The sequence below is a fragment of the Octopus bimaculoides genome, chromosome 2 (assembly GCF_001194135.2).
Source record: "Octopus bimaculoides isolate UCB-OBI-ISO-001 chromosome 2, ASM119413v2, whole genome shotgun sequence".
Lineage (NCBI taxonomy): Eukaryota > Metazoa > Mollusca > Cephalopoda > Octopoda > Octopodidae > Octopus > Octopus bimaculoides.
In genome coordinates this window covers 86,396,799-86,418,735 of record NC_068982.1, presented here as the reverse complement: position 1 = coordinate 86,418,735, position 21,937 = coordinate 86,396,799, and the positions used below count along the sequence as shown (strand labels likewise).

At 36.6% G+C, this 21,937-nt stretch overlaps 1 protein-coding gene across 2 annotated transcripts in view; it reads left to right on the top strand.

The window, feature by feature from the left end:
• The window catches only part of LOC106880968 (putative leucine-rich repeat-containing protein DDB_G0290503), a 56,494-nt gene extending 34,792 nt beyond the window's left edge, over positions 1–21,702 (top strand). The window contains exons 8-10 of one of the 2 annotated variants that reach the window (XM_052965932.1): positions 9,736–9,911; positions 14,285–14,313; positions 21,532–21,702. In XM_052965932.1, the coding sequence (XP_052821892.1) occupies positions 9,736–9,911; positions 14,285–14,313; positions 21,532–21,653 (327 nt within the window). In that variant the 3' untranslated portion in view covers positions 21,654–21,702. The remainder of the gene's footprint in view (positions 1–9,735; positions 9,912–14,284; positions 14,314–21,531) is intronic. The other variant, XM_014931146.2, reaches the window with a different exon arrangement.
• The last annotated feature ends 235 nt before the right edge of the window (positions 21,703–21,937 follow it).

Here is a 21,937-nt window from a genome sequence, read left to right as displayed (position 1 = left end):
TAATTATAATAATAATAATAATAATATATATATATATATATATATATATATATATATATATGACTCTTCAGTATATAACTTCCTAATCTCTCTCTCTCTCTCAGCTTTAGTTTTCTCCTTAATTCTTCATGCAATTCCCAAATGAAATCTCCCTAACACCCTTAGCTCTCCTTCCCTCCCATGTTCTCAAGTTGGCTACATATTTTTTCTTGTACTGTCTCTTAAATTAACCCTTGCTTGTTCAGTGCACCTGCCCATTCCCACCCCCACCACCACCAATACCAGATATTTCTCTTCTCTCACTGGTGGTATCCTCTGTCATACTTGCAATTTCGCCTCCCTTCTCTCCCTCTCTTTCTCCCAGGACTAATGCAACTAGTTTAGCTACCCACCTACTTAATCTAACATTGGCATATTGATATTCATATTTACTTTTATCTATTTATTTATATTTGTTTATTTATACTGATATCTGCAGCACCAATGATGCTTAAATTTACGTTGTTCATAATGCTTATACTTACAATGCCGCTTACACTTACTCTTACCCCTGGTAGGAGCAAGAATCTTAACATTCTTGAATGTTTGAATGCTGACAGATCAAAAGTGAGAACAAGTGTAGTATGTCTATCAAACACGAACACGAAGACCTTCTTTTCAGGCACTGAATAACATCTCTCCTTCCCATGCCTCCTCCTACATTCCTTTCCCAATTTTTAGAGTTGGCACTGTCAATGTAGGCACATTGAAAGGTAGGTCTAGTGAGATTGTAGAGATGCTTGAACGGAGATGTGTTGATGTATGTTGCATACAAGAGGTAAGGTGCAGAGGAGCTTCAGCCAGGGTCGTCACAGGCAAGGTACATAGGTATAAAATCTTCTGGGAAAGTAACAGTGATGGAATAGTGGGTGTAGGCATACTCCTTGCAGAGAAATGGGTGGATAAGGTCATAGAGGTAGTCAGGGTATGCGATAGTGCTTAAGTTCAGGCTAGTCTTGCAGAATAGTATAACTACAATTATCTCTGCCTACACCCCACAAGTGGGCCTGCCAAATGATCAGAAGGACCACTTTTATGATACCATTCTACAGGCTACTTCAAAGACGAGTGGCAATGACCTCATCTTTGCAGCTGAAGATTTTAATGGGTATGTCAGACTATGATCTGGTATCTTCCATGGTCTTCACGGGGGTCATGGAATTGGTTCCTGAAATGGAGAGGGAACTAGGCTACTGGAGTTCTGTGATGCAAGCAACCTATTAATCTGCAACACCAACTTCAGGAAGCTAGAAGCCACCTGATAACCTATCAATCAGGCAACTCTGCTGGCCAGATTGATTTCATCCTCACCAGACAGCGGGATGCAAGGTTGCTCTTAAATACAAGGACCTTCCCTGGTGAAGAATGTACTCCACTGCATAGACTAGTCATTAGTGACTTTAGACTCGAAGCCAGAAGGATGCCAAGAAGCAGACCAATCTAGAAAAGAAGGATTTGGAAGCTAAAAAACCATTCACATGGTTAGAGATTTAGAGACATCCTCCTTGAGAAATTTGATGAGAGGGAGGAGGAGCTACAGACTTGAGATATAGAGGGCAACTGGAAATTCCTATGGGACAGCGTACTGAGCACCACAGACCAAATCTGCAGCTGGTGTAAAGTCCCTTTCAGACCTAGGGTAACGTTTTGGTGGAATAATACAGTAGACAAGGCCATTAGAGCAAAGAAACAGGCCTGGAAAACCTGGAAGAGTGGGGGTAGCAGGGAACTGTACCAGATAGTCAGAAGGGAGGCTGGGCGACAGGTATACATAACCAAAGGAGAAGCAGAAAAGAAGTTTGCCAATGTTCAGCAATGTGAGGACCAAAGAACTGAAGTATTTCAGATTGCAAGACAGTGTGTGAGAGAAAATTGTGAATGAAAAAAGTTGCAGCAAAATTTGTGCCTTGTTTGCTCATGGAAGATCAAAGGCAGTCATGACTGAATGCATGTCGTAAACTAAAAGAACAGTTGGAAGTTGATCCAGACCTTTTTCTAAAGGTCATCACTGGTGACGAAAGTTGGTGCTATGGAATTTGCAGATGTGGAAGAGGTGAAGAAAAGGATGATGGAAGCATTAGAAGACATCACTTTGCATGAGTTCTGGCACTGCTTCGAACAGCAGAAAATGCACTTTAACTAATGTATTACTTCAAATGGAGAATACATTGATGGTGATAAAAGGGTAAACATGTAAAAGTAAGTGAATAAAATAATAGTGCAAAATTCCTGTTTCTTTTGGATACCCCCTTGCATTGCATGTATAACAAATGCTGCACCAACTATGATAGGCTGTTATCATGGAGTTATAGCACATTTAAAGGAAGCAGTTCCACATAGGTGCAGGAGTGGCTGTGTGGTAAGTAACTTGCTTACCAACCACATGGTTCTGGGTTCAGTCCTACTGTGTAGTACCTTAGGCAAGTGTCCTCTACTATAGCCTCAGACTGACCAAAGCCTTGTGAGTGGATTTGGTAGACGGAAACTGAAAGAAGCCTGTCGTATATATGTATATATGTGTGTGTTTGTCCCCCCAACATCACTTGACAACCGATGCTGGTGTGTTTACGTCCCTGTAACTTAGCGGTTCGGCATAAGAGACCGATAAAATAAGTACTAGGCTTACAAAGAATAAGTCCTGGGGTCGATTTGCTCGACTAAAGGTGGTGTTCCAGCATGGCTGCAGTCAAATGACTGAAACAAGTAAAAGGGTATATGTTTGCAGTTCATTGTGTTATTCATTGAGAACACTTGGTTGCAAAACATCTTAGTGATTGACTACATGACATTGAATGATGTAAATAAAATCAAAACTCATTCAGTGAATGACTATTTTTTGTAAGCTTTGCCAGGAAAAAAAAGAAAAATTTAAGGACCTGTTGATTCATACTGATGTGCAACAGCTCTCAACTGGAAATTGTTTGAAGTGATCTTTATGATACTGTTTTAGAAATTCTTAATTCATATGATGACAGGTATAATAAACTAAGCAATAAAAGAATTGACATTGCATATTTTTCTGACATAATATGAATTTAATTAAAGCAAAGAGAATTATAAATGCATTTAACAGCTAATAATCATTCAACAAAGAGAGATTCTGGAGGAGAGGTTTTTACAGTTTCTAAGCCTGCACATAATAGAAAACAATGATTGCAATTTAATATTAGATATGGATATAGCATGCTATTGTTCTCATCTGCAGATAGTGAATGAAGACTTAATGATAAAGTTTAAAGATTTTATTCATCTTAAAGTACTTGATTGGGTTATAAATCCATTTTTTTCTTATGTCTCTTTGGCTCAACCAAGAGTGCACAAAGAAATTATTGACTTAAAAAATTATTTCAAAGCAAAAGTATATTTTCAGCAGCTTGGTTATCAATCATTCTAGCCTAAAATGCAAAGCAAGTATTCTCAACTTTGGCAAGAATTGAAATTATTGCTCATTGCTTTTCTTTCTTCATATTCAATAGAGAAAGGATTCAGTGCAGTGTCACAAGTGCTGATACCGCTGACACTAAGCAACAAAATAAGTTTGCAATAAGTTAAAGAGGAGACTTATGACTTCTTTTGTCTAACAATGAACCTGATATAGAAAATTTAGCTAGATCTCATCAGGCACAGGGAAGTCATTATACAACATATAAAGTAAATTTTCAACTGTTGTCTTTATCAATTTATTATTATTTTACTGCTTAAAGCTTATACAATACATTTGTAGGTGATATGGCCACCATCCTAGGGTAACCCTATCCCGTACAATCAATTTTCTTCAATAAAGAAACGAAAACGCTGAATGAATTGAATAACAGCATAACAAATATTTATTTCGGGTTGCTCAGCCTTATATTTCAGGGTAACGGCTTTGCCAGGTCGCCCTTTATGGTTGGTGTGAAGATAGCGTCAGTGGAGTTGCTGGATGGTTAAGTCATTCTTCACTGTCTCCGTGGTAGACTGTGTTGACTCAAGGTAGAGTTGATGGAGCGGCTCTTAGTGGTCTGGTGTCTTCAAAGGTGCAGCACTAAGTGGTAGAGAAAAGGTGGGAATGACTATGCATGCGCATGAGGGACTTCCTACATGCCTTCTGGAAGACATGTCCTTGCGCATGCATGGACGAACTCTCCAAAATGGCGACTGGTATTAGGCGTCACTACATGGCTCTCCCTCGAGTGCGGAAGCACGAAAATAGAAAAATTGGAGTGGCACCTGAGGCAAGATGGCTACTGAAAACACCCTCAAGATGTGGCAAAAAAGATGCACAAAGCAAAGAAATGAATGTACATGCATGCAAAAGAAAAATGTACGTATGTACTGGAACACTATACACAATATGCAATTGAAAAGAAATGGGTTACACAGAACACGAAAAAAAAACCCCAACAAAATTGCAACGCAATGCACGAGGAAAGCAATATTCCAGTGGCACAAGTCAAGTTCAGCATGGTGGAAGGTGTTGTTGGATGTAAAAGTTTTGCTTAATTCACTGCATTTTCTTTATTTCATCATGTTTGATGCAGTGGCGCAAGAAATTTCCGTGTGGTTTGCTCAGCACAAAAAAAAAAAAAAAAGGGAAAACACAGTTCGGGCAATTGGTACAAAAGAAAATGCTGAAAGTTCAATGTAACAATATACAGTCAAATATAAATGGTCTTTGACAGTTTCTTTGACCAATGTACCGTTTGGCCAGACCTAGTGACATAGGGTTCGCCCGAGTTAGGTGGCAACGATGAACGTTGTGTTAAAGGTGTATGCAGTGGTGATGGTGTTGACAAAGGTGTATGCAAAGGTTGAAAGACGGGCATGGCAGTAGTGTCAATGAAAGATGTAGTTTTATCAAGATAAGCTTTTTTTCAATTGGTCTACAGACACAGTCTCCGTACACCCATTAGTGTCTATTTTAAAAAATTTGGGTGTGCGAGAGAGCACACAAAAAGGTCCTTTATAAGGAGAAACAAGGGGTCCTCTGACAGAATCATCCCTAACAAAAACATGCGTCCAAGAATTAAGATCGAATGGCACTTTAGAAGGTGAAGATTGGTGTCAGGGACCCATAGGAGGAAGGGTAGAAAAATAACTGCGTAGTCGAGTGACATAAGACTCTGTATTGAGAGACTGTCACGTGTCTGGTACCAACATTGTACCAGGCAACGCCAGTGTGATACCGTACACTGAAGAAAAACCCAGGTCTGCTTTAACCACAGTCTGACATCCAAGGAGGACGACAGGAAGAACTTCAGTGCATGACTGTGGATTCAGCGAGGCACGCAAAGCGGCCTTAAGCTGCCTATGAAAATGCTCCACCATCCCATTAGAAGTGGGGTGGTAACTAGTGGTGTGTATATGATGCACCCCCAGGATTCGTGACAATTCACGAAATAAAACAGCTTCAAATTGTCGACCACGATCTGTGGTCAAGCTTGTTGGTACACCGAACCAAGAAATCCAGCCAGACACGAAAGCTTTTGCAACGGTCTCAGCAGAAATATCTGCTGTAGGAATGGCTTCTGGCCAACGGGAGAACCAGTTGACACAAGTTAAAATATACAAGAAACCGCGACTCACAAGCCACGGTCCAACCAGGTCAGGGTAGACATGGCGAAAACAGACCTCAGGAGAAGGAAACTGCCCAAGCGGAGCACGAACATGCCTATGGACTTTAGCACTCTGACACTTCATACAAGCGCGTGCCCAAGTGGTAATCGATCGCCGCATATTGGGCCAAAAGAACTGAGCAGTAACAAGCTTTACTGTGGCAGCAATGCCCGGATATCACAACGAATGATGGGTATCAAAAACAGAACGTTGATGGTTCTCGGGTACAAACAGCTTGGGAGAACCTGTGGAGATGTCACATAAAATAGAGCCTTCAGCTGAAGGGAGCGGAAGATAGGCAAACTTACAAGAATTGAACTTAGGTGAAGTTAAATCCAACTTCTCCAAAGATGGCTGATCCTGCGAAATAGCAACTAAATCAATTGCTGCAGGAGAAGAAATGGAATTGACAGGGAGCCTAGAGAGAGCATCAGCTAGGATGTTCTCCGTCCCTGGCACGTGACGAATGTCACTTGTAAACTGGGAAATATAGTCCAAGTGACGGAAAGCACGAGGGGAAAGTTTGTCCGTTTTAGAAGATAGAGCAAACGTAAGGGGCTTGTGATCAGTATAAATCACAAACTCCCATCCCTCAAGCTGGTGCTGAAAATAGATTGACAGATAGATCGCTAAAAGCTCATGATCAAAGGTACTGTATCTGCGTTCAGCAGGCTGCAATTGGCAAGAAAAGAAAGTCAAAGGTTTCGTTTCACCATCTACGGTGTGCTGCAAAACAGCACCAACTGCAGAATCTGATGCATCCACAGATAAAGAAAGCGGAGCATCAGGAGCTGGATGTGCAAGAACAGGAACTGAGGATAGTTCCTGTTTCACTGACTCAAAGGCAGACAATGACTCAGCTGAAAGAGTGAGTTGGGCATCTTTTTAGAATTGCCCTTCAGCAGCTGTGTTAAAGGAAGCAGCTTGTCCACACATCGGTTTATGAAACAGCGATGAAAATTAACCATACCCAAAACATGGTGAAGTTGACACAAAGAAGAAGGAGGTGCAATGCGCTGAATGGCATCGACCTTAGCAGGAAGGGGTTTGATCCCATTAGAATCAATAGTCCCCCACCGGGCAAAAATCAGAATCACCTTTTTGTGCCAAATGAAGAGGAGACGCCCATGGGCTGGTGGAGGGGCGTATCAGGCTGAGTTGAAGCATGTGTTCAAACTCGGCCCTAGCCGTCTTGAGACGGTCCGGTGCCAGACGCCATGGGCGTGAAAAAACAGGCGACCCAGTAGTCGTGATAAAATGGAGGGTGGAATGTGCTGGCTTAGCTGGCCTAAAAGTTATATCACCAGCTCGGGAAAGGAGCTAGCAGTGAATGAAAAACATCCCCAGCAGTGGCAATAAAAAATGCTGGGCTACGAGTTGGGTTGGTAGAGCCCTTTGCCGGCGTAAAGAGAGATGTCGAACCATCAACAAGCCTCCGACGCCGAACATCTACCAATAAGTTAAAATGATTTTAAAAATCCGCACCCAAAATAGGATGCGGTATGTCAGCTATGACAAAAACCCATTGAAAATCTCTACGAAGACCAATGTCTAGTCGCAGAGAAAGCTGACCAAATGTATGTATCACGGAGGAATCAATCGCGTGCATAACTATAGGTGAACGCCTAGGTTTGTCAGTAATAAGGCGAAGAGGCCAAATACTACAGCACGACTCGGTGTCAACCATGAAGTAATTCTTCGACACCTGGTCCTTGACAAAAATTGCACGATTAAAAGAAAGTGCAGAGGAGGAAATTGACGTGCTCAATCCCTCCCTTGGAAGTTTTCCGACAATTTAAAAGAGCATGGCTGAATGCACTTGTGTGCCTTTTCAGAAAATTTGGTATGGTACCAGCACAAACCAGGAGATCTGCGAGAGCGAGCGTGGGAAAAAGGCTTGTTAACCCGGCATAGAATGTCCAACCGACACGTGAGCTCTTCGAGCTTATCAGCAAAAACACCATAGGAGGGAGAGGATTTATGTGAGGCTGTTGATGAAGCCTCAGAACAGAGACAGGTGCCATGTGCAGGCTGGGTGGAAAATTCGAGAATTTGATCCGCTATGGTGGCGACTTTATTTGTTTTAGGATGATTCCTTCAAGGAAAAAAAGGGAAGAAAAGAAACAATGAATAAAATTTTTTTTATACGAGGACACCAAATAAAAAGCAATAACAACGCCAATGATAAGAAACAAAATTTTTTCCTGTTCTTGTTTTATGTTTGGAAGCAAGTGTGCACGAGAGAAAAAGAGAGAAAAATATTTGCGTAAAAAAAACAATGGTGTTTGCTTTTTTTTTTTCTTCTGTGTGTGTGTGTGTGTGTGTTGCTTTGTACTGCGTGCAGGAAAAAAAATTGTCACCAATCTTCTCGTATTTTTTTTTTCTGCAAGGAAAATACAATACAAGGCAGAGAAATTAAGTGAGAAATTAAGTGTGTTATATCTTTTTTCTGTTGTCCTTTTAGACGTAAATAAAAAGCAAAACGTTAGTGGTGAGATGTAGTATAAATACAACTATAGCACATACTGACACCATGTGCTTTTTTCGGCGGTTGTTCTTTTTTAATTGTTTCTTCTTCTTCACTGTGTAAGACAGAAAATAGAAATGACACGAGAGACAGACATGTCGGCTTTGTTGTGGAAGAATGCTCCATTTTATCTTTCACAATAGTGGCTGAATGAGTGCTGGTTCAGAATCATGCTTCGTGAAATTCGTTTTCCGTGAAATTCGTTTTCCGCGGTTACCAGTTTGTAGGTCTGCATGTCGGCTGCTCAAAATTCTTTTCTAGGGGTCACCAGTTTGTAGGTGATAGGGCCACCATCCTTGGGTAACCCTATCCCGTACAATCAATTTTCTTCAATAAAGAAATGAAAATGCTGAATGAATTGAATAACAGCATAACAAATATTTATTTCGAGTTGCTCAGCCTTACATCTCAGGGTAACGGCTTTGCCAGGTCGCCCTTTATGGTTGGTGTGAAGACAGCATCGGTGGAGTTGCTGGATGGTTAAGTCATTCTTCACTGTCTCCGTGGTAGACTGTGTTGACTCAAGGTAGAGTTGATGGAGCGGCTCTTAGTGGTCTGGTGTCTTCGAAGGTGCAGCGCTAAGAGGTAGAGAAAAGGCAGGAATGCTTGGATATGGGATGACCACGCATGTGCATGAGGGACTTCCTACATGCCTTCTGGAAGACATGTCCCTGTGCATGCGTGGACAAACTCTCCAAAATGGCAACTGGTATTAGGCGTCACAACACCTTTTTTGAGTAAAATTTATAATCATCCATGTTAAGTTAGTTTAGTCTCAGTCTGTCTTCTGGTTTTCTTTTATACATTATAAAAATCAGTTATAAAATTAGTGTTTATCATTGTTTACTAGGTCTCAAGTCAATAATTACAAAGCTAATATATACTGCTGTACCTATGTTCGTGTACATCTCAGCCTGTCTTCTGGTCTTTCATACATTATCAATTTGAAAAAAAAAGTTTTGTTTCAGTATGTCTTGTGTGTGTGTGTATTGTCTTCTCAATCTGCTCTGATGTAGTCATTAATTTCATTGGGTAAAAAACAAAAAACAAAATATTGATATAAAATCATTTTTGCATCCTGGTTTTGTTCAGTGCATGTAGAACAGGAAGGAAATAGAAAAGAAATCATGCATTCTCTTTATATGTAATATATATGTATTCTGTTAATATATGTGACTGCCTGTCTGAAAAAGCGTACAAAAATAATTAAAATCTGAATAGAATTATAGATGGCGTCAGCTAGTTACGAGGGGGTGCTGAAAAGTTCCTGGCTCTAAGGGTATCACGAAAGGCCTGATTGGAGGACCAATCTTTGGAGTTCATTACCAGGACTTAGAAAAACTGAAGGACCACTGTAATATGTGTGTGCATCTGAGAGGGGAATATGTTCAATTAAATCATAATCAACTGATCCTCCTGTATTTTCTTTTACCCAAAGCCGGGCACTTTTCAGTATCCCCACATATATATTTCATGGTAAGCCGTAATTTATTTTAAATAAAGGAGAAATGAATACCTTTTTTGAATATTTTGCTTATTTATGAGTTAATGCATGGAAAATTTTCTTAATTTAGGTCATTGAAATAAAGAAACAACTTGTTAATTTTGCTGATAAAATGGAATTAAAAACTAAAAAGGATGTGAACTGTGTTTCTTGTTCTGAATTTCGACTAAGTTTAATGGCTACTCTGTCACAGTATAAAGACTGGGTGGAGTTGTTAGTCTGCAAGAAAGCAACTCTAAATAGCTGGTGAGTATTTTTTTATTCTTTTACTTGTTTCAGTCATTTGACTGTGGTCATGCTGGAGCACTACCTTTAGTCAAATAAATTGACCCCAAGACTTACTTATTCTATTCTTCCCGTTTGCCAAACCGCTAAGTTACAGGGATGTAAACACATCAACATCACTTGTCAAGCGATGGTGGGGTGACTAACACAGACACACACACATATATATATATGACGGGCTTCCTTCAGTTTCCGTCTACCAAATCCACTTACAAGGCTTTGGTTGGCTTGAGAGTATAGTAGAAGACACTTGGCCAAGATGCCATGCAGTGGAACTGAATCTGGAACCATATGGTTGGAAAGCATGCATCTTACCACGCAGCCACCTATATTGTTGAATCCCAGTTCTTATCTGTATTATTTTAAGGAATTTCAGTGAAACACTTATTTATTAGAAGAAAAAGAAATCAGCAGGTATAGTTATATATCTCCTGTTGGAAATGAAAAGTTCCAGCAACTGGGTACAGGTTTAGAGAAATTCTGACACACATGTCTGTAGAGAAGAAGATTTAGATACCTATAGCATAAATAACCAAGAGTGTACTTGAAATAACCTGCTTAGGGCTACAGATCAAACATGTGGTTGGTGCAAAGTCCCAGCCAAGCCAAAAATAACATGGTGGTGGAACGATAAGGTTGATAGGGCAGTCAAAGCTAAGAGAGAGGCTTGGAAAAACTGGAAGGATAGTGGTAGTAGGGAGCACCACCTAATGACCAGAAGAGCATCTAGGTGTTAGGTGTGCTTGGCTAAAGTTGAGCAGAAAGGAAGAGATTTGCTCATGTTCTGCAACACGGTGATCAGAAGCAGGAAATATTCAGGAGTGCAAGGCAACGTGTGAGAGAGAATGAAGATATTGGCGAAAAGTGTATTCTGGATGATAAAAGCAAACTCATTGTTATGGAACAAAAGAAAATGGTGAGAAAGTGCTATTATGAAAGGCTGCTGAATGTGGAGAATGCATGGATTACACAAGGATTATCCCATGCTGAGCCAATAAAGAGACCAGCTATTCAAGTTGACAGTAGTGTGGTAAATAAAGTAATCAAGGATACGAAGGAAGGGAAAGCTGCAAGCCCATCAGTCTTAGTTGCAGAGATGCTTAAAGTATCTGGGGAAGTAGGATACATGATTACTACTTAAATAGGTAATAAAGTCATTCAGGATGGAGGGTGTTATACTCAATGACTGGTATAACAATATCATTGTAAACTGTTATAGGGGCAATGGTGATGCCTTAGAGAGAAGCATCTATGAAGGAATCAAACTTCTAGACTGAATTGTGAACATCATGGAGAAAGTCAGCCCATTTAATCTGTGGTAAAGTATATCTGGATAGATGCAGTTTGAATTTATACCTGGAAACGCATACAGATGCAACCTTCCTAATGAGGCAACTGCAGGAGAATACCTGACTAAGAATTACCACTACTCCTAGCTCTTGTTGATTTGGAGAAAGCATTTAACAGGGTATCACATCCAGTAATTTGGTAGACTCTAAAGAAACTAGATGAAGACAAATGGCTTGTGCAGGCAGTTCAAACTTTGTACAAGGACACAGTAAGTAAAATGACAGTTGGCAATGACAAGAGATAAATTTAGTGTGATGATAATAGTCCATCAAGAGTCAGTTCTCAGTCATCTATCCATCATAGTCCAGCCATTACTGAGGAGTTTAAGATTGGCTGTCCATATGGGAACTCCTATATTCTAATGATCTAGGTCTGAGAGCTGAATCTATATGGGAATTACAGAAGAAATTCCAGGTATGGAAGGTAAATCTGGTACAGATGAAGGTTTTACTGTATTTGATGTAAACTATGGACACGCGAGATGTAGTAGAGTCACCTGCAGAGATCCAAGAATGTAAATTCCATATATGATGCACTGGAGCTGTCTCTTAATTATTCAGATGAGTTGTTAGAAGTAGTAGAACTTTTGTTACCAGGAGATTAGCAAGGGAGTTGGTTGCTTTAAAAGTATAGTAGTTAGAGTAACTTGAGTAAGAATGGGTTGGAGAAAGTTCAGGGAGCTACTGCCACTGTTGACAGCAAGGGTTTTTTCCCTAAGATAAAAGGGTAGATTGTATGATGCTTGTGTTAGAATTACAATGCTGCATGGTAGTAAAACATGGGCCTTAAATACAGAGGACTTGAGAAGACTGGAAAAAGATGAAGTAAACATGTTCTGTTGGATGTGCAATGTGAGTGTGTGAAAGAATCAGTACTAAGATACTGAATGAAAAACTGGCATAAGAGGAATCAGATGTGTTCAAGAAAGGAGACTATGCTGGTATGGTGATACAGTTGTATAAAGAAAACGCCGATCACAGTGATATAAGATTCTTAAAAAGACTTATCTTCCTCAGTGTAACAGTTCTGGAAGTGATATGTTTCATTCTCCCCATGCATGTTACAACAATTCTCTCCTTCCCCTCATGCACTATGCCTGCCTCCCTTCTTCATTGACTCTTACAGACTATCCGGCCATTCCATCTCCCTCTCTTGTCCTCCCCATAGGTAACTCCGACCATCTTACTACTCCTGCTGCTCACTACCCTCTCTCTCTCTTTTCTGCGTAACCTCTATCTTTCCTAGCTCAGTGTTCTTGTTCATCCACCCTTCAACCCTACCCATTTTATCAGTCTGTCCCTTCTTCCCTCATTCTCTTTTCTATACAATCTTGCTAACTGATCCAACTGCTTCTACTCGACTTGTGCTTCATGGGACCATCTGGGCACCTCATTGCTATTATCTGTCTCTTGCAGTTCCTAATGAACATTTTCTCTTTCTCCCTTTTCCCAATTAGATAAACCTACCCCACCCATCTCATAGCGATTCCCTTGTCCTCTAGCATAGAGATGACCTCCACCAGTCTCAGGGTTCATAATCCTGTTAACTGCATGGTGACCTCAGTGGCATGAAAAAGTACTTGGTCCATGCTGTAAAGTAGTTGGCATTAGGAAGGGCATCCAACTATAGAAACATGCCAAAGCAGAAATGCACCAACAAAATACATCTTGTCCAATCTCTAGAGTGTTCTAAAAAAAAACAACAAATAAATAAAACTATATAAGCACAACTGTGAGTAGTAAACAAATGCATATAACTTAGCTTTTATTGTAATTTCCAATGTTCAGTTTTATTATTGGCTGATTGTTCCTTTTGCATATTTTTCTTAAACATGTCCATTCTTATTTCATTAACGTAAAAGATTCACTAAATCAGAAAAAAAATTTGAAATGTAAAATAAAAAGAATCTAAATTATCAAAGCATTTTCTTTCTGTATTTGATTTACAAAATTCTTGATTTGAAATTGTGTTTTGAAACAGACTTTGTTGTCTCATAGGAGGTTCATCGTGCTAATAATAAGCATGTGCACTGGTGCAATTTCACTTCTTCATTATTAGTCAATCAGTTTACTATTTGACCTAATAGATTGAACTAATAGATTGTTTGGTTAATCATTTGGTAAATCAGATAATGTGTTTGTGAAAATTCTTTCATTACCATTTGTGATCTTTTCAATGTCATGCCCTCTCTGTTCCAGGTCAGCTTCAGGTTGGTCAGTCTTTTAGTCTTAGGTTCAAAAAATTTATGTAGTTGTATGTGAGTGGGAATGTACTTGAGAAGGAGAGTAATAATGAAAGAAAGTGTGTGTGTGTATGCATGTTTGTGTGGTGGTGTTGGTTTTGTAAGTAAGAACATTAGAGAAGGAGGGAGAGAACGAGTGTGTGTGTGTGCGTGCATGCATGCATGCATGCATGTGCTTTTTGGTGTATGTGTGTGTGCACAATGAATAAACTTTTCACCACGTACACTCATGAACATACACATACACTTGTAGACACACACATTCTCTCTAATGGATGTGCTCATAGAACCAACTACAACACTCTCATACATTTATGCATTCACACTCTTTCTTTTTTTCCTACCTTTGTCAAGTACATTCCCACTACAACTACATAAATATTGAACCTGAAGCTAAAAAATAGAAAACTAATATTACAGACCTGAAGCTAACCTGTCATTGAAAAGGTAATGAATGTTGACTTTGGCAGACACAACTGATTGATTGATTTTTATCAAATGATGGATCAAATAATTGATTAATTAGTTGGTTAAATAGCAAACCAATTGATAAAGAAGTAAAACTGGACCAGTGCATGTGTTTATTACTGACACAGTGACCCTCCCAAGATACAACAAAATTTAACATGAATTTCTATTTTTTAGATTTTATTTCAAAATTTATTTTTTGTTGTTATTGATATTTTTCTACTTTGTAATTTATAATTTCTTATTTTATGATTGATATTTTATCTGGTTTTAGGTTATCACAAATGATTAAAATATTGACAGGTATGTATCTTTTTATCTGAATAAAATTAAAATGGAAGTACAAAAGAATTTAATTTGATTTGTTGCATTTTTTATCCAATGTATAACAAGCATAATAACTGAATACCACTTATATCATTACTCCTATCCAGTATATCCAGATTCCATAATGTTAGGTGCCATTGTTTTTTTTCTATATTTGTTTGTTTTCTATATTTGTTTCTTAAAAGGTTCAAATGGATTACTTATTAGCAAAATGAATGTTCTTTTTTAAAAATTTACATTTTTAGTAGGATATTCAGATTTTATGTAAGCAGCAAAATTTATTCAGTTTGTTATAAACTGAGTGAACTACAAGTTTTTCACAAAACATAAAAAATGAAATGTAACAGAAATATGTTTATGCATAAATTTTTGTGGATGAATGGATTACACTTATCAAATTCACTTATCCACATAATTTTTTGCAGATATTGGCACCAATAATCTTTAAAAAATTCAAATATTGACAATATGACTTGAAAAAAATTTTCCTTTTGACAATGTAAGCTGAGAAAAATGCTATTTTATTTTCATTTATTTACATTTTAGTTGATATGGTATCAAATATTTTTTCTCATTATGTAATATAACCAAATGGGATGAAACGATTAGCTTTTTAATTTATGTACAATGAAGATTTATGGGGGAAGATATAGAAATTAGGATACCAAAGCTTTAGCAACATGTGACAAAAAGTATGTATTACATGGAAAAATGCGAGCAAAAGAAATAATATTCTGAAACTTATAAACCTAGAAAAGTACAGGACAAGTTATTACAACTGGTAAAGTACAGAACAAGAAAATTTTTACTTAAAATATTGCAGTTAATGATAAAATTTCAAATAAAATATTTAAATTTAGAAAATATTAACTTTTATTAAAACTAAAAAAAGTTATTACAAGTTATTACTTCTATTTGTTATTACTTGTTACTTCTATTAAAAATAAAAAAATAACTCAACTAAAATATTTTTTGCACTTAAAAAAAAATTCATTTTTTGATTATTAATTAATTAGAAATTTGAAAGTAGGTTATAAAAAATAATAGTAGTACATTGTCTATTTATTGTACTTACTAATTAATACAAAAATTAGTTATGTATTACAGTAAAATCTACCTATAACAACAAATTCACAGTAAAATTTACTTGAGTTATTGCCTAAGTTGTTGCCAAATCTTCACATTTTTAGTCTTGATCCAACACCTATTTTTTACATCATGAATTTGCCTACCATATATACTATTCTACTTCACATAAAACTTTAGCTATATTGGTACTTCTGGCTCTCATTTTTTACATATTCTTGTGTGTCGATATTTTAATAAATTGATGGTACTTTTTTTTTAATTATAATGTTACTTTGTAAATAATTTTTAATATTCCATATTTAATATTCAAATTTTATCCTTAGCTGCAATATTTTAAGTAAAAATTTTCTTGTTCTGTACCTTACCAGATGTAATAACTTGTCCTGAACTTTTCCAAGTGTAATAACCTTGTCCTGTACTTTTCCAGGTTTATGAATTTAAGAATATTATTTCTCTTGCTCGCATTTTTCCATGTAATCAATGTTTTTTCCAGGCTATGCTATTATGCTAATTAATAATGTGACAATTAGCAATGTCATTGATAATTTTTTCCTTACCTCAATGATGACATATATTAAAAGTCCCCTTATAGAACTATATTCATAAAAAAATACAGAACTACATTATTACCCTGAAATTTGAGAAACAAACACTAACTTTTTTCTTTTAAAACTTCATTGCATGAGATTGATACCATGAAATTCCTCGAGTTGAGCTCTACCATTTAAGCTTAATTAAAATATAGTTTGTTCTTAAAATAAAAAAGTTAGTTATAATAGGCACAGGTATGGCTGTGTAGTAGGTCGCTTGCTTACCAACCACATGGTTCCGGGCTCAGTCCTACTGTGTGGCACCTTGGGCATGTGTCTTCTACTATAGCCTCGGGCTGACCAAAGCTTTGTGAGTAGACGGAAACTGACAGAAGCCCATCGTATATATATATATATATATACATATATATATATATATGTATGTATGTATGTGTGTGTGTGTATGTATGTATGTGTGTGTATGTATGTATGTGTGTGTATATATGTATGTCTGTGTTTGTCCCCCCACCATTGCTTGACAACTGATGTTGGTGTGTTTACGTCCCCGTAACTTAGTGGTTTGGCAAAAGACGCTGAAGGATAAGTACTAGGCTTTAATTCCTGAGGTCAATTTGTTTGACTAGACGTGGTGCTCCAGCATGGCCATAGTTAAAAGATTGAAATAAAAGAATACTTGAATCCAATTTTTTGCCTTACTTATATTTTCACGATATTTTACCTTACAACTTTTTTGATACAAATTTTTGTTGCATGGGAGCAAAACTATGAAATTCCTCATGCTTTCTTCTATCATTGAAGCTAAGATAAATATATTTTTGCTTTTAAAGTAAATAAGTTATTTAGATTTAAACTTGATTGGAGGCATTACTTACTCTCCTATAACATTGCTGCAAATTTTGATGTAAACTTTTTTCTATTGGATCAAATCTCAATTTTTTTTAATGCCAAAATGTAGCTAGGGACCAGTCCACTTCAAAAGTGTTATCAATTTTCAATTTGGTTAAGAAGTGAATTAGCAACAAGCTCTGAAAAATGCTGTGTGTGAGTAAATTACGGCCTTAAGAATATTATTCAACTACTACTGTAGTTGAATGATTCTCCTTTTGTGATGTGTATTTTATCAACATTAGAGGAGTTGATTATATATATTAATAACTTTATGCTATTCATTTTTAGCAGTATTATGTCATTAATTCAATAGACTTAGCTAATCAGTTATAGCATAAAAAGAAAATTTGAAAAATAAATAATTTGACTATAATTAATCAAAGAGATTTGCATATGATTTTCTGAAACTGCTGATCAAATATAAGATTACATCAAACATGCAAAGATGTGTTGCATCCAGATGGATAACAAGTAAATTGTTTTCAGCATTTGCAAATTTGAAGCAGTGCACTGAGAAACATGTAACTTAAATATTAGTTAAATAGTTCATCAGATAACATCATTTGCAAGGATATTCATACAGTTCTGAGGATCATAATTTCTAATGACTCAAAGTCTAACAATAATATTAATTTTAAAAATTTGCATCAAGTGTAGTAAAGAGTAAAATTAATTGATTAAATAGAAACCAGAATTATAAAAGTTAAAGTCAACTTTGATGAGATTTGCACTTAAATTGTAAAAGAACATAATTAAATACTGCAAGGCATTCAAGTGATTGCTGTAACATTTGTAGTGGGCTGAAGTGACATGCCATATCATGTCGATATGATGTAGCCATCTACCAAATGTTGTGTGTAGATGTAGCACTTGAAGATTCTTGCGTTGGAGTAACCAGTAAACATTGAAGAATCAACACCAAAAAGGAAGAAATATTATTTACGTATATTTATTCGTTTGCCCAATATGTAGTTAGAGAGATACAGTAGTAATTGTAGTGGCAATGACAACAAGTTCGCTCGCTGGTTGGTTGTTGATAGTTTAGAAGGGAAAGAGTAAAGAATGTATGGTGCTGACTAGAATGGAAGAAAGGATAAAGATGGCATCGCCTTTCTTGTGGCCGAATGCTCTTTGTATATCGAGTGAAGGGAAAGTGCTGCTCTTGGTCATGGCTGACACAAATGAGCAAGAGATAACTGCTCTCTTTTATATAGACTATGGTCAGTAATTTGGTCAAATCCTAAACAAAGGACTGACTTTTCTTTGACCAACACAAGTCCTTGGGGTCAAGTGTTTCCCCATCAATCATCTGGTGTGGAGAGGATTTCCCTGCTTGCTTTGACAAGTAACAAGTGGGTAGATTTGGTTTCAAATCTCAGGCAGGGCCAAGCAAGGTCCCTGCAAGTTTGATTATAAAACTTTTTGGGATAGTTATGCCAATTTCTGCATCAGAATGAAATCTTGGTGTGATCAAAAAAGTCTTATTGTAATAAGTAGTTGAATGACCTGTTATAGTCTATTAGCTTTGTTGTCATAGCAGAAGCTATCAAATATCCTAAGAAGTAACAAGCCTGCTATTTCTATGAGATTTCAGACCTTAAGTATAAGATCTGTATGTCTGATAGCTAACATGAAAAAGAACAAGGTTCTAATTAGTAACTAATGGCCAAAACTAACAGTACTATTTAGGAAGCAGCCTTACTCAGTATGAGAGGAAAGATTAGATGAGAACTCAATAGTTTGTCCTCTGTGCTAAGTGAATAATCAAGCCTTTCCAGATCAGTGAGATTAATACAGTTTATATTCACTTTCAACATTTATAGGGCTCTTCTTTTGTATGAGAAATGTGATAAGAAGGAAATTTCAAAGATTTGCAGTTCTGTGGGATGGGAAGACAGTGCGAAATCTTTATGTAGCATCTGGGAGAGAAATACTGTGAGGGTGGAAGAAAGATGTTTGAGTCCAGAACATATGCAGCTAGCTAGTTCAGTTCATGCTAAATACTGTAAATTGATGGAAGGCACCTACAGTTTAAATAAAATTTATGAGTAAACTATTTATGCTTTAATAAAAGTGCTTAATATTTATCAAGTCATCCCATAAGTTCTGTCCAAATTTTGAATAAAGAAAACAAGTGATCAAATGTTATATTTAATTGAAATTTAATCGTCAATGTACTTTCCCTGATTATTTATGACTTCCTTCCATCTATTTACAAGCTTTTTAATCCCATCAACACATGTCTGTGGAGTGCTCAGCCACTTGCCCGTTAATTTCATGAGCAGGCTGTTCCATTGATCAGATCAACTGGAACTCTTGTCGTTGTAACCGATGGAGTGTCAACTAGACCAATCCCATCAATGTAAAACTCGTTTGGTTTCAAAGCGAAGAACTCTGAAATGTCAGTTTCGACCTCCTCCTTCTGGCTTGCGAAAGTTATGCACTCCCAAATGATTCTGTAAACTACGAAATGAATGGTAGTCTGAAGGAGCAAGGTCGGGAGAATAAGATGGATGAGGAATTTTTTCCCAACCAAGCTCTTTGATCTTCTGTGATGTGATCTTTGCAGTGTGGGGTCACGCATTGTCCTGATGAAACATCACTCCTTTTTGGTTCACTAAAGCGAGTCTTTTTATCTTTAAAGCTTGGTTCAAATGCTCTAATTGCTGACTGTTGCATTAGGTAAAGTGAATTACTCCTTTGCAATCCCACCAGATAGAGAGAAGAGCCTTTTTCCCATGAAGTTCTCTTCTCGGTTGTGGTTGAGCTTTTTCCCTTTTACGACGTTTAACATTTTGATAGAAGATCCATTTTTTGTCACCAGTCACAAGTCTATCCAAAAAGGGTGAAATGAGTTCGCAAGAATGAAGAGAAGAGCTGATGTCAACTCAGAATTTGCAGTTGCTTTTGGACAATTCATGAGGCACCCATTTTCCAAGTTTAGGAACCTTTCCAAGTTGTTTAAGATGACGATGAACAGTTGTATGGTTTGAACTAAGCTTTATTGCCAATTCTTTAACTGATAATGCAAGATTTTCTTTAAGTAGTGCCTTAAGGAGCTTATCATCAGACTCAACTGGATGTCCTGTTTGATCTTCATCTTCAAGGCTGAAATTTCCACTTCTGAATTTTGCAAACCATCTTCAGCAAGTTCTTTCATTCAAACATTCTTTTCCATAAACTGAGTGTATGTTTTGAGTCACTTTGGTTGCAGAGTTTCCTTTTTTGTACTCATAAATCATTATGTGCCTCAAATGCTCAAATGCTCTTTGGATACCTCCATATTATTCTGTAAAATAATATTTAATTAGTTTAAATGTGCACAAATGCATAAAAATTATTTTTAATTCCATTAGACATTCTAAAATACTATTAAATTTCATTCACTTTTAAAAAAGGTAAAACCGGACAGAACTTATGGGATGACCTGATATATGCACTGACAAGCCAGTGAGCTGGCAGTCATCATTTTCAATAAAACTGTCCTATTAGTGGAATTAGAGACACTGTCTTCGTTTCAGTTTAATACTTATGCAAATTATGTTCTTATTTATTTAATAATACTATATTTCTCTTATGTTGATCTAATGATCAACATAATTTGATCGACTTTGGCATCATCAGTGTTTTAATGTCTCTATTCTTGCTCTGACTTGAATGGATTGATTTACAATACAGCAATTTTTCATGAGTTTTAGTCTTATGTTATGTCATTGGTGAAGTCCTGAAGTATTTTTCTTATCATGACTTATGCTATGGATACCTTCCCCCAATTTGTAGAATTCAGTACCACTATGCATGTGATATATCTGCATTACATATCTTTACCTAATCAACATTTTTGTCATATTTTACATATTTGGAGCCAAGTTCATTACATTTGTTGCTTGATAATCTAAATCTCTCTCATTTGTTGCTTGGTATACTAAATCTCTCTCTCATTCAAACTAGCAATCAAGTATGTGCAATCTTCAATTAAAGTATTTTACTCTCAGAGCTTTTACATTGAATATAAGAAAGTCTTCATCAGCTGTGATTAGTTCTCTTCCAGTTTGAACATACTAATAAAAAGGAACTTTTATGAATCCATATAACTAAATTTTCTGAAGTGTAAACAAAATAGTAATCTATATGTCATACGTAAAGCAGATACATCATTGAAAGCCTGATAAACTGTGGTATTCATTTCAGTGATGATCAAATACCACAAATGTTGCAACTAGCCAGCAGGCTGAATGAAAATTTGTTAGGGGTAATATTAGTTCAAAATAGCAATTTGTGTATCATAAACTGCAGAATTAGTTTCAAGATAGTGAAATAACATCTCTTGAAGACAAAGAGATATATCAGAAACAGATGAAAATCATTCAACAACAGCGCTGGAAGCCTAAAAAGGTAGAAATATTCATCTATCAGGGCCACCACTACTGCTGATGCTATCTCAATATGAATACTGCAGTCTATCAAGCTTTCAGTGGTGTATCTATTTTAGGCATGACACAGATTATTGTTTTGAACTAATACTGCTTCTTTTGCTTGTAACAAATTTTAACTGTAAACAGTTTGAAAAAGAAATCTTGATGTGTTTGTGTTTTTTATATAATTCCCTAAGTAAATTTCATTATAAATTTCCTTACATTGTTAACATTTTAAAACTTATTTCTAGACTCATCAGTATATTCATTTGAAGATCCTTATGATAGTAATACCAATACACCAGAACATGATGTAGAACTGGCCAAACTGAAAGACATCTTTAAAATAATTGCAATGCAGGTATTGGTGTAAACAAATATATTCAGTTTCTAACATCAACAACAAAACACATCTTCATTTGATATTCATTATATGTAATTGAAGTTATACTCTCCTTCAAAGTTAGAATTTCACATTATTACTATTCTAATGCTTCTGTTCCTTGCATGTTCTTTAAAACAAGTTGGAAAGTTTGTTTTTCATAGAGTATTTAATTAAGTTCTCTTGAAGTCACCACACCTTACCATTAATATGTAAAATCAATGTGCTTTTCTGCTTGGTCAGATAGCACGCCTCATACAAACTTTCAAGATACG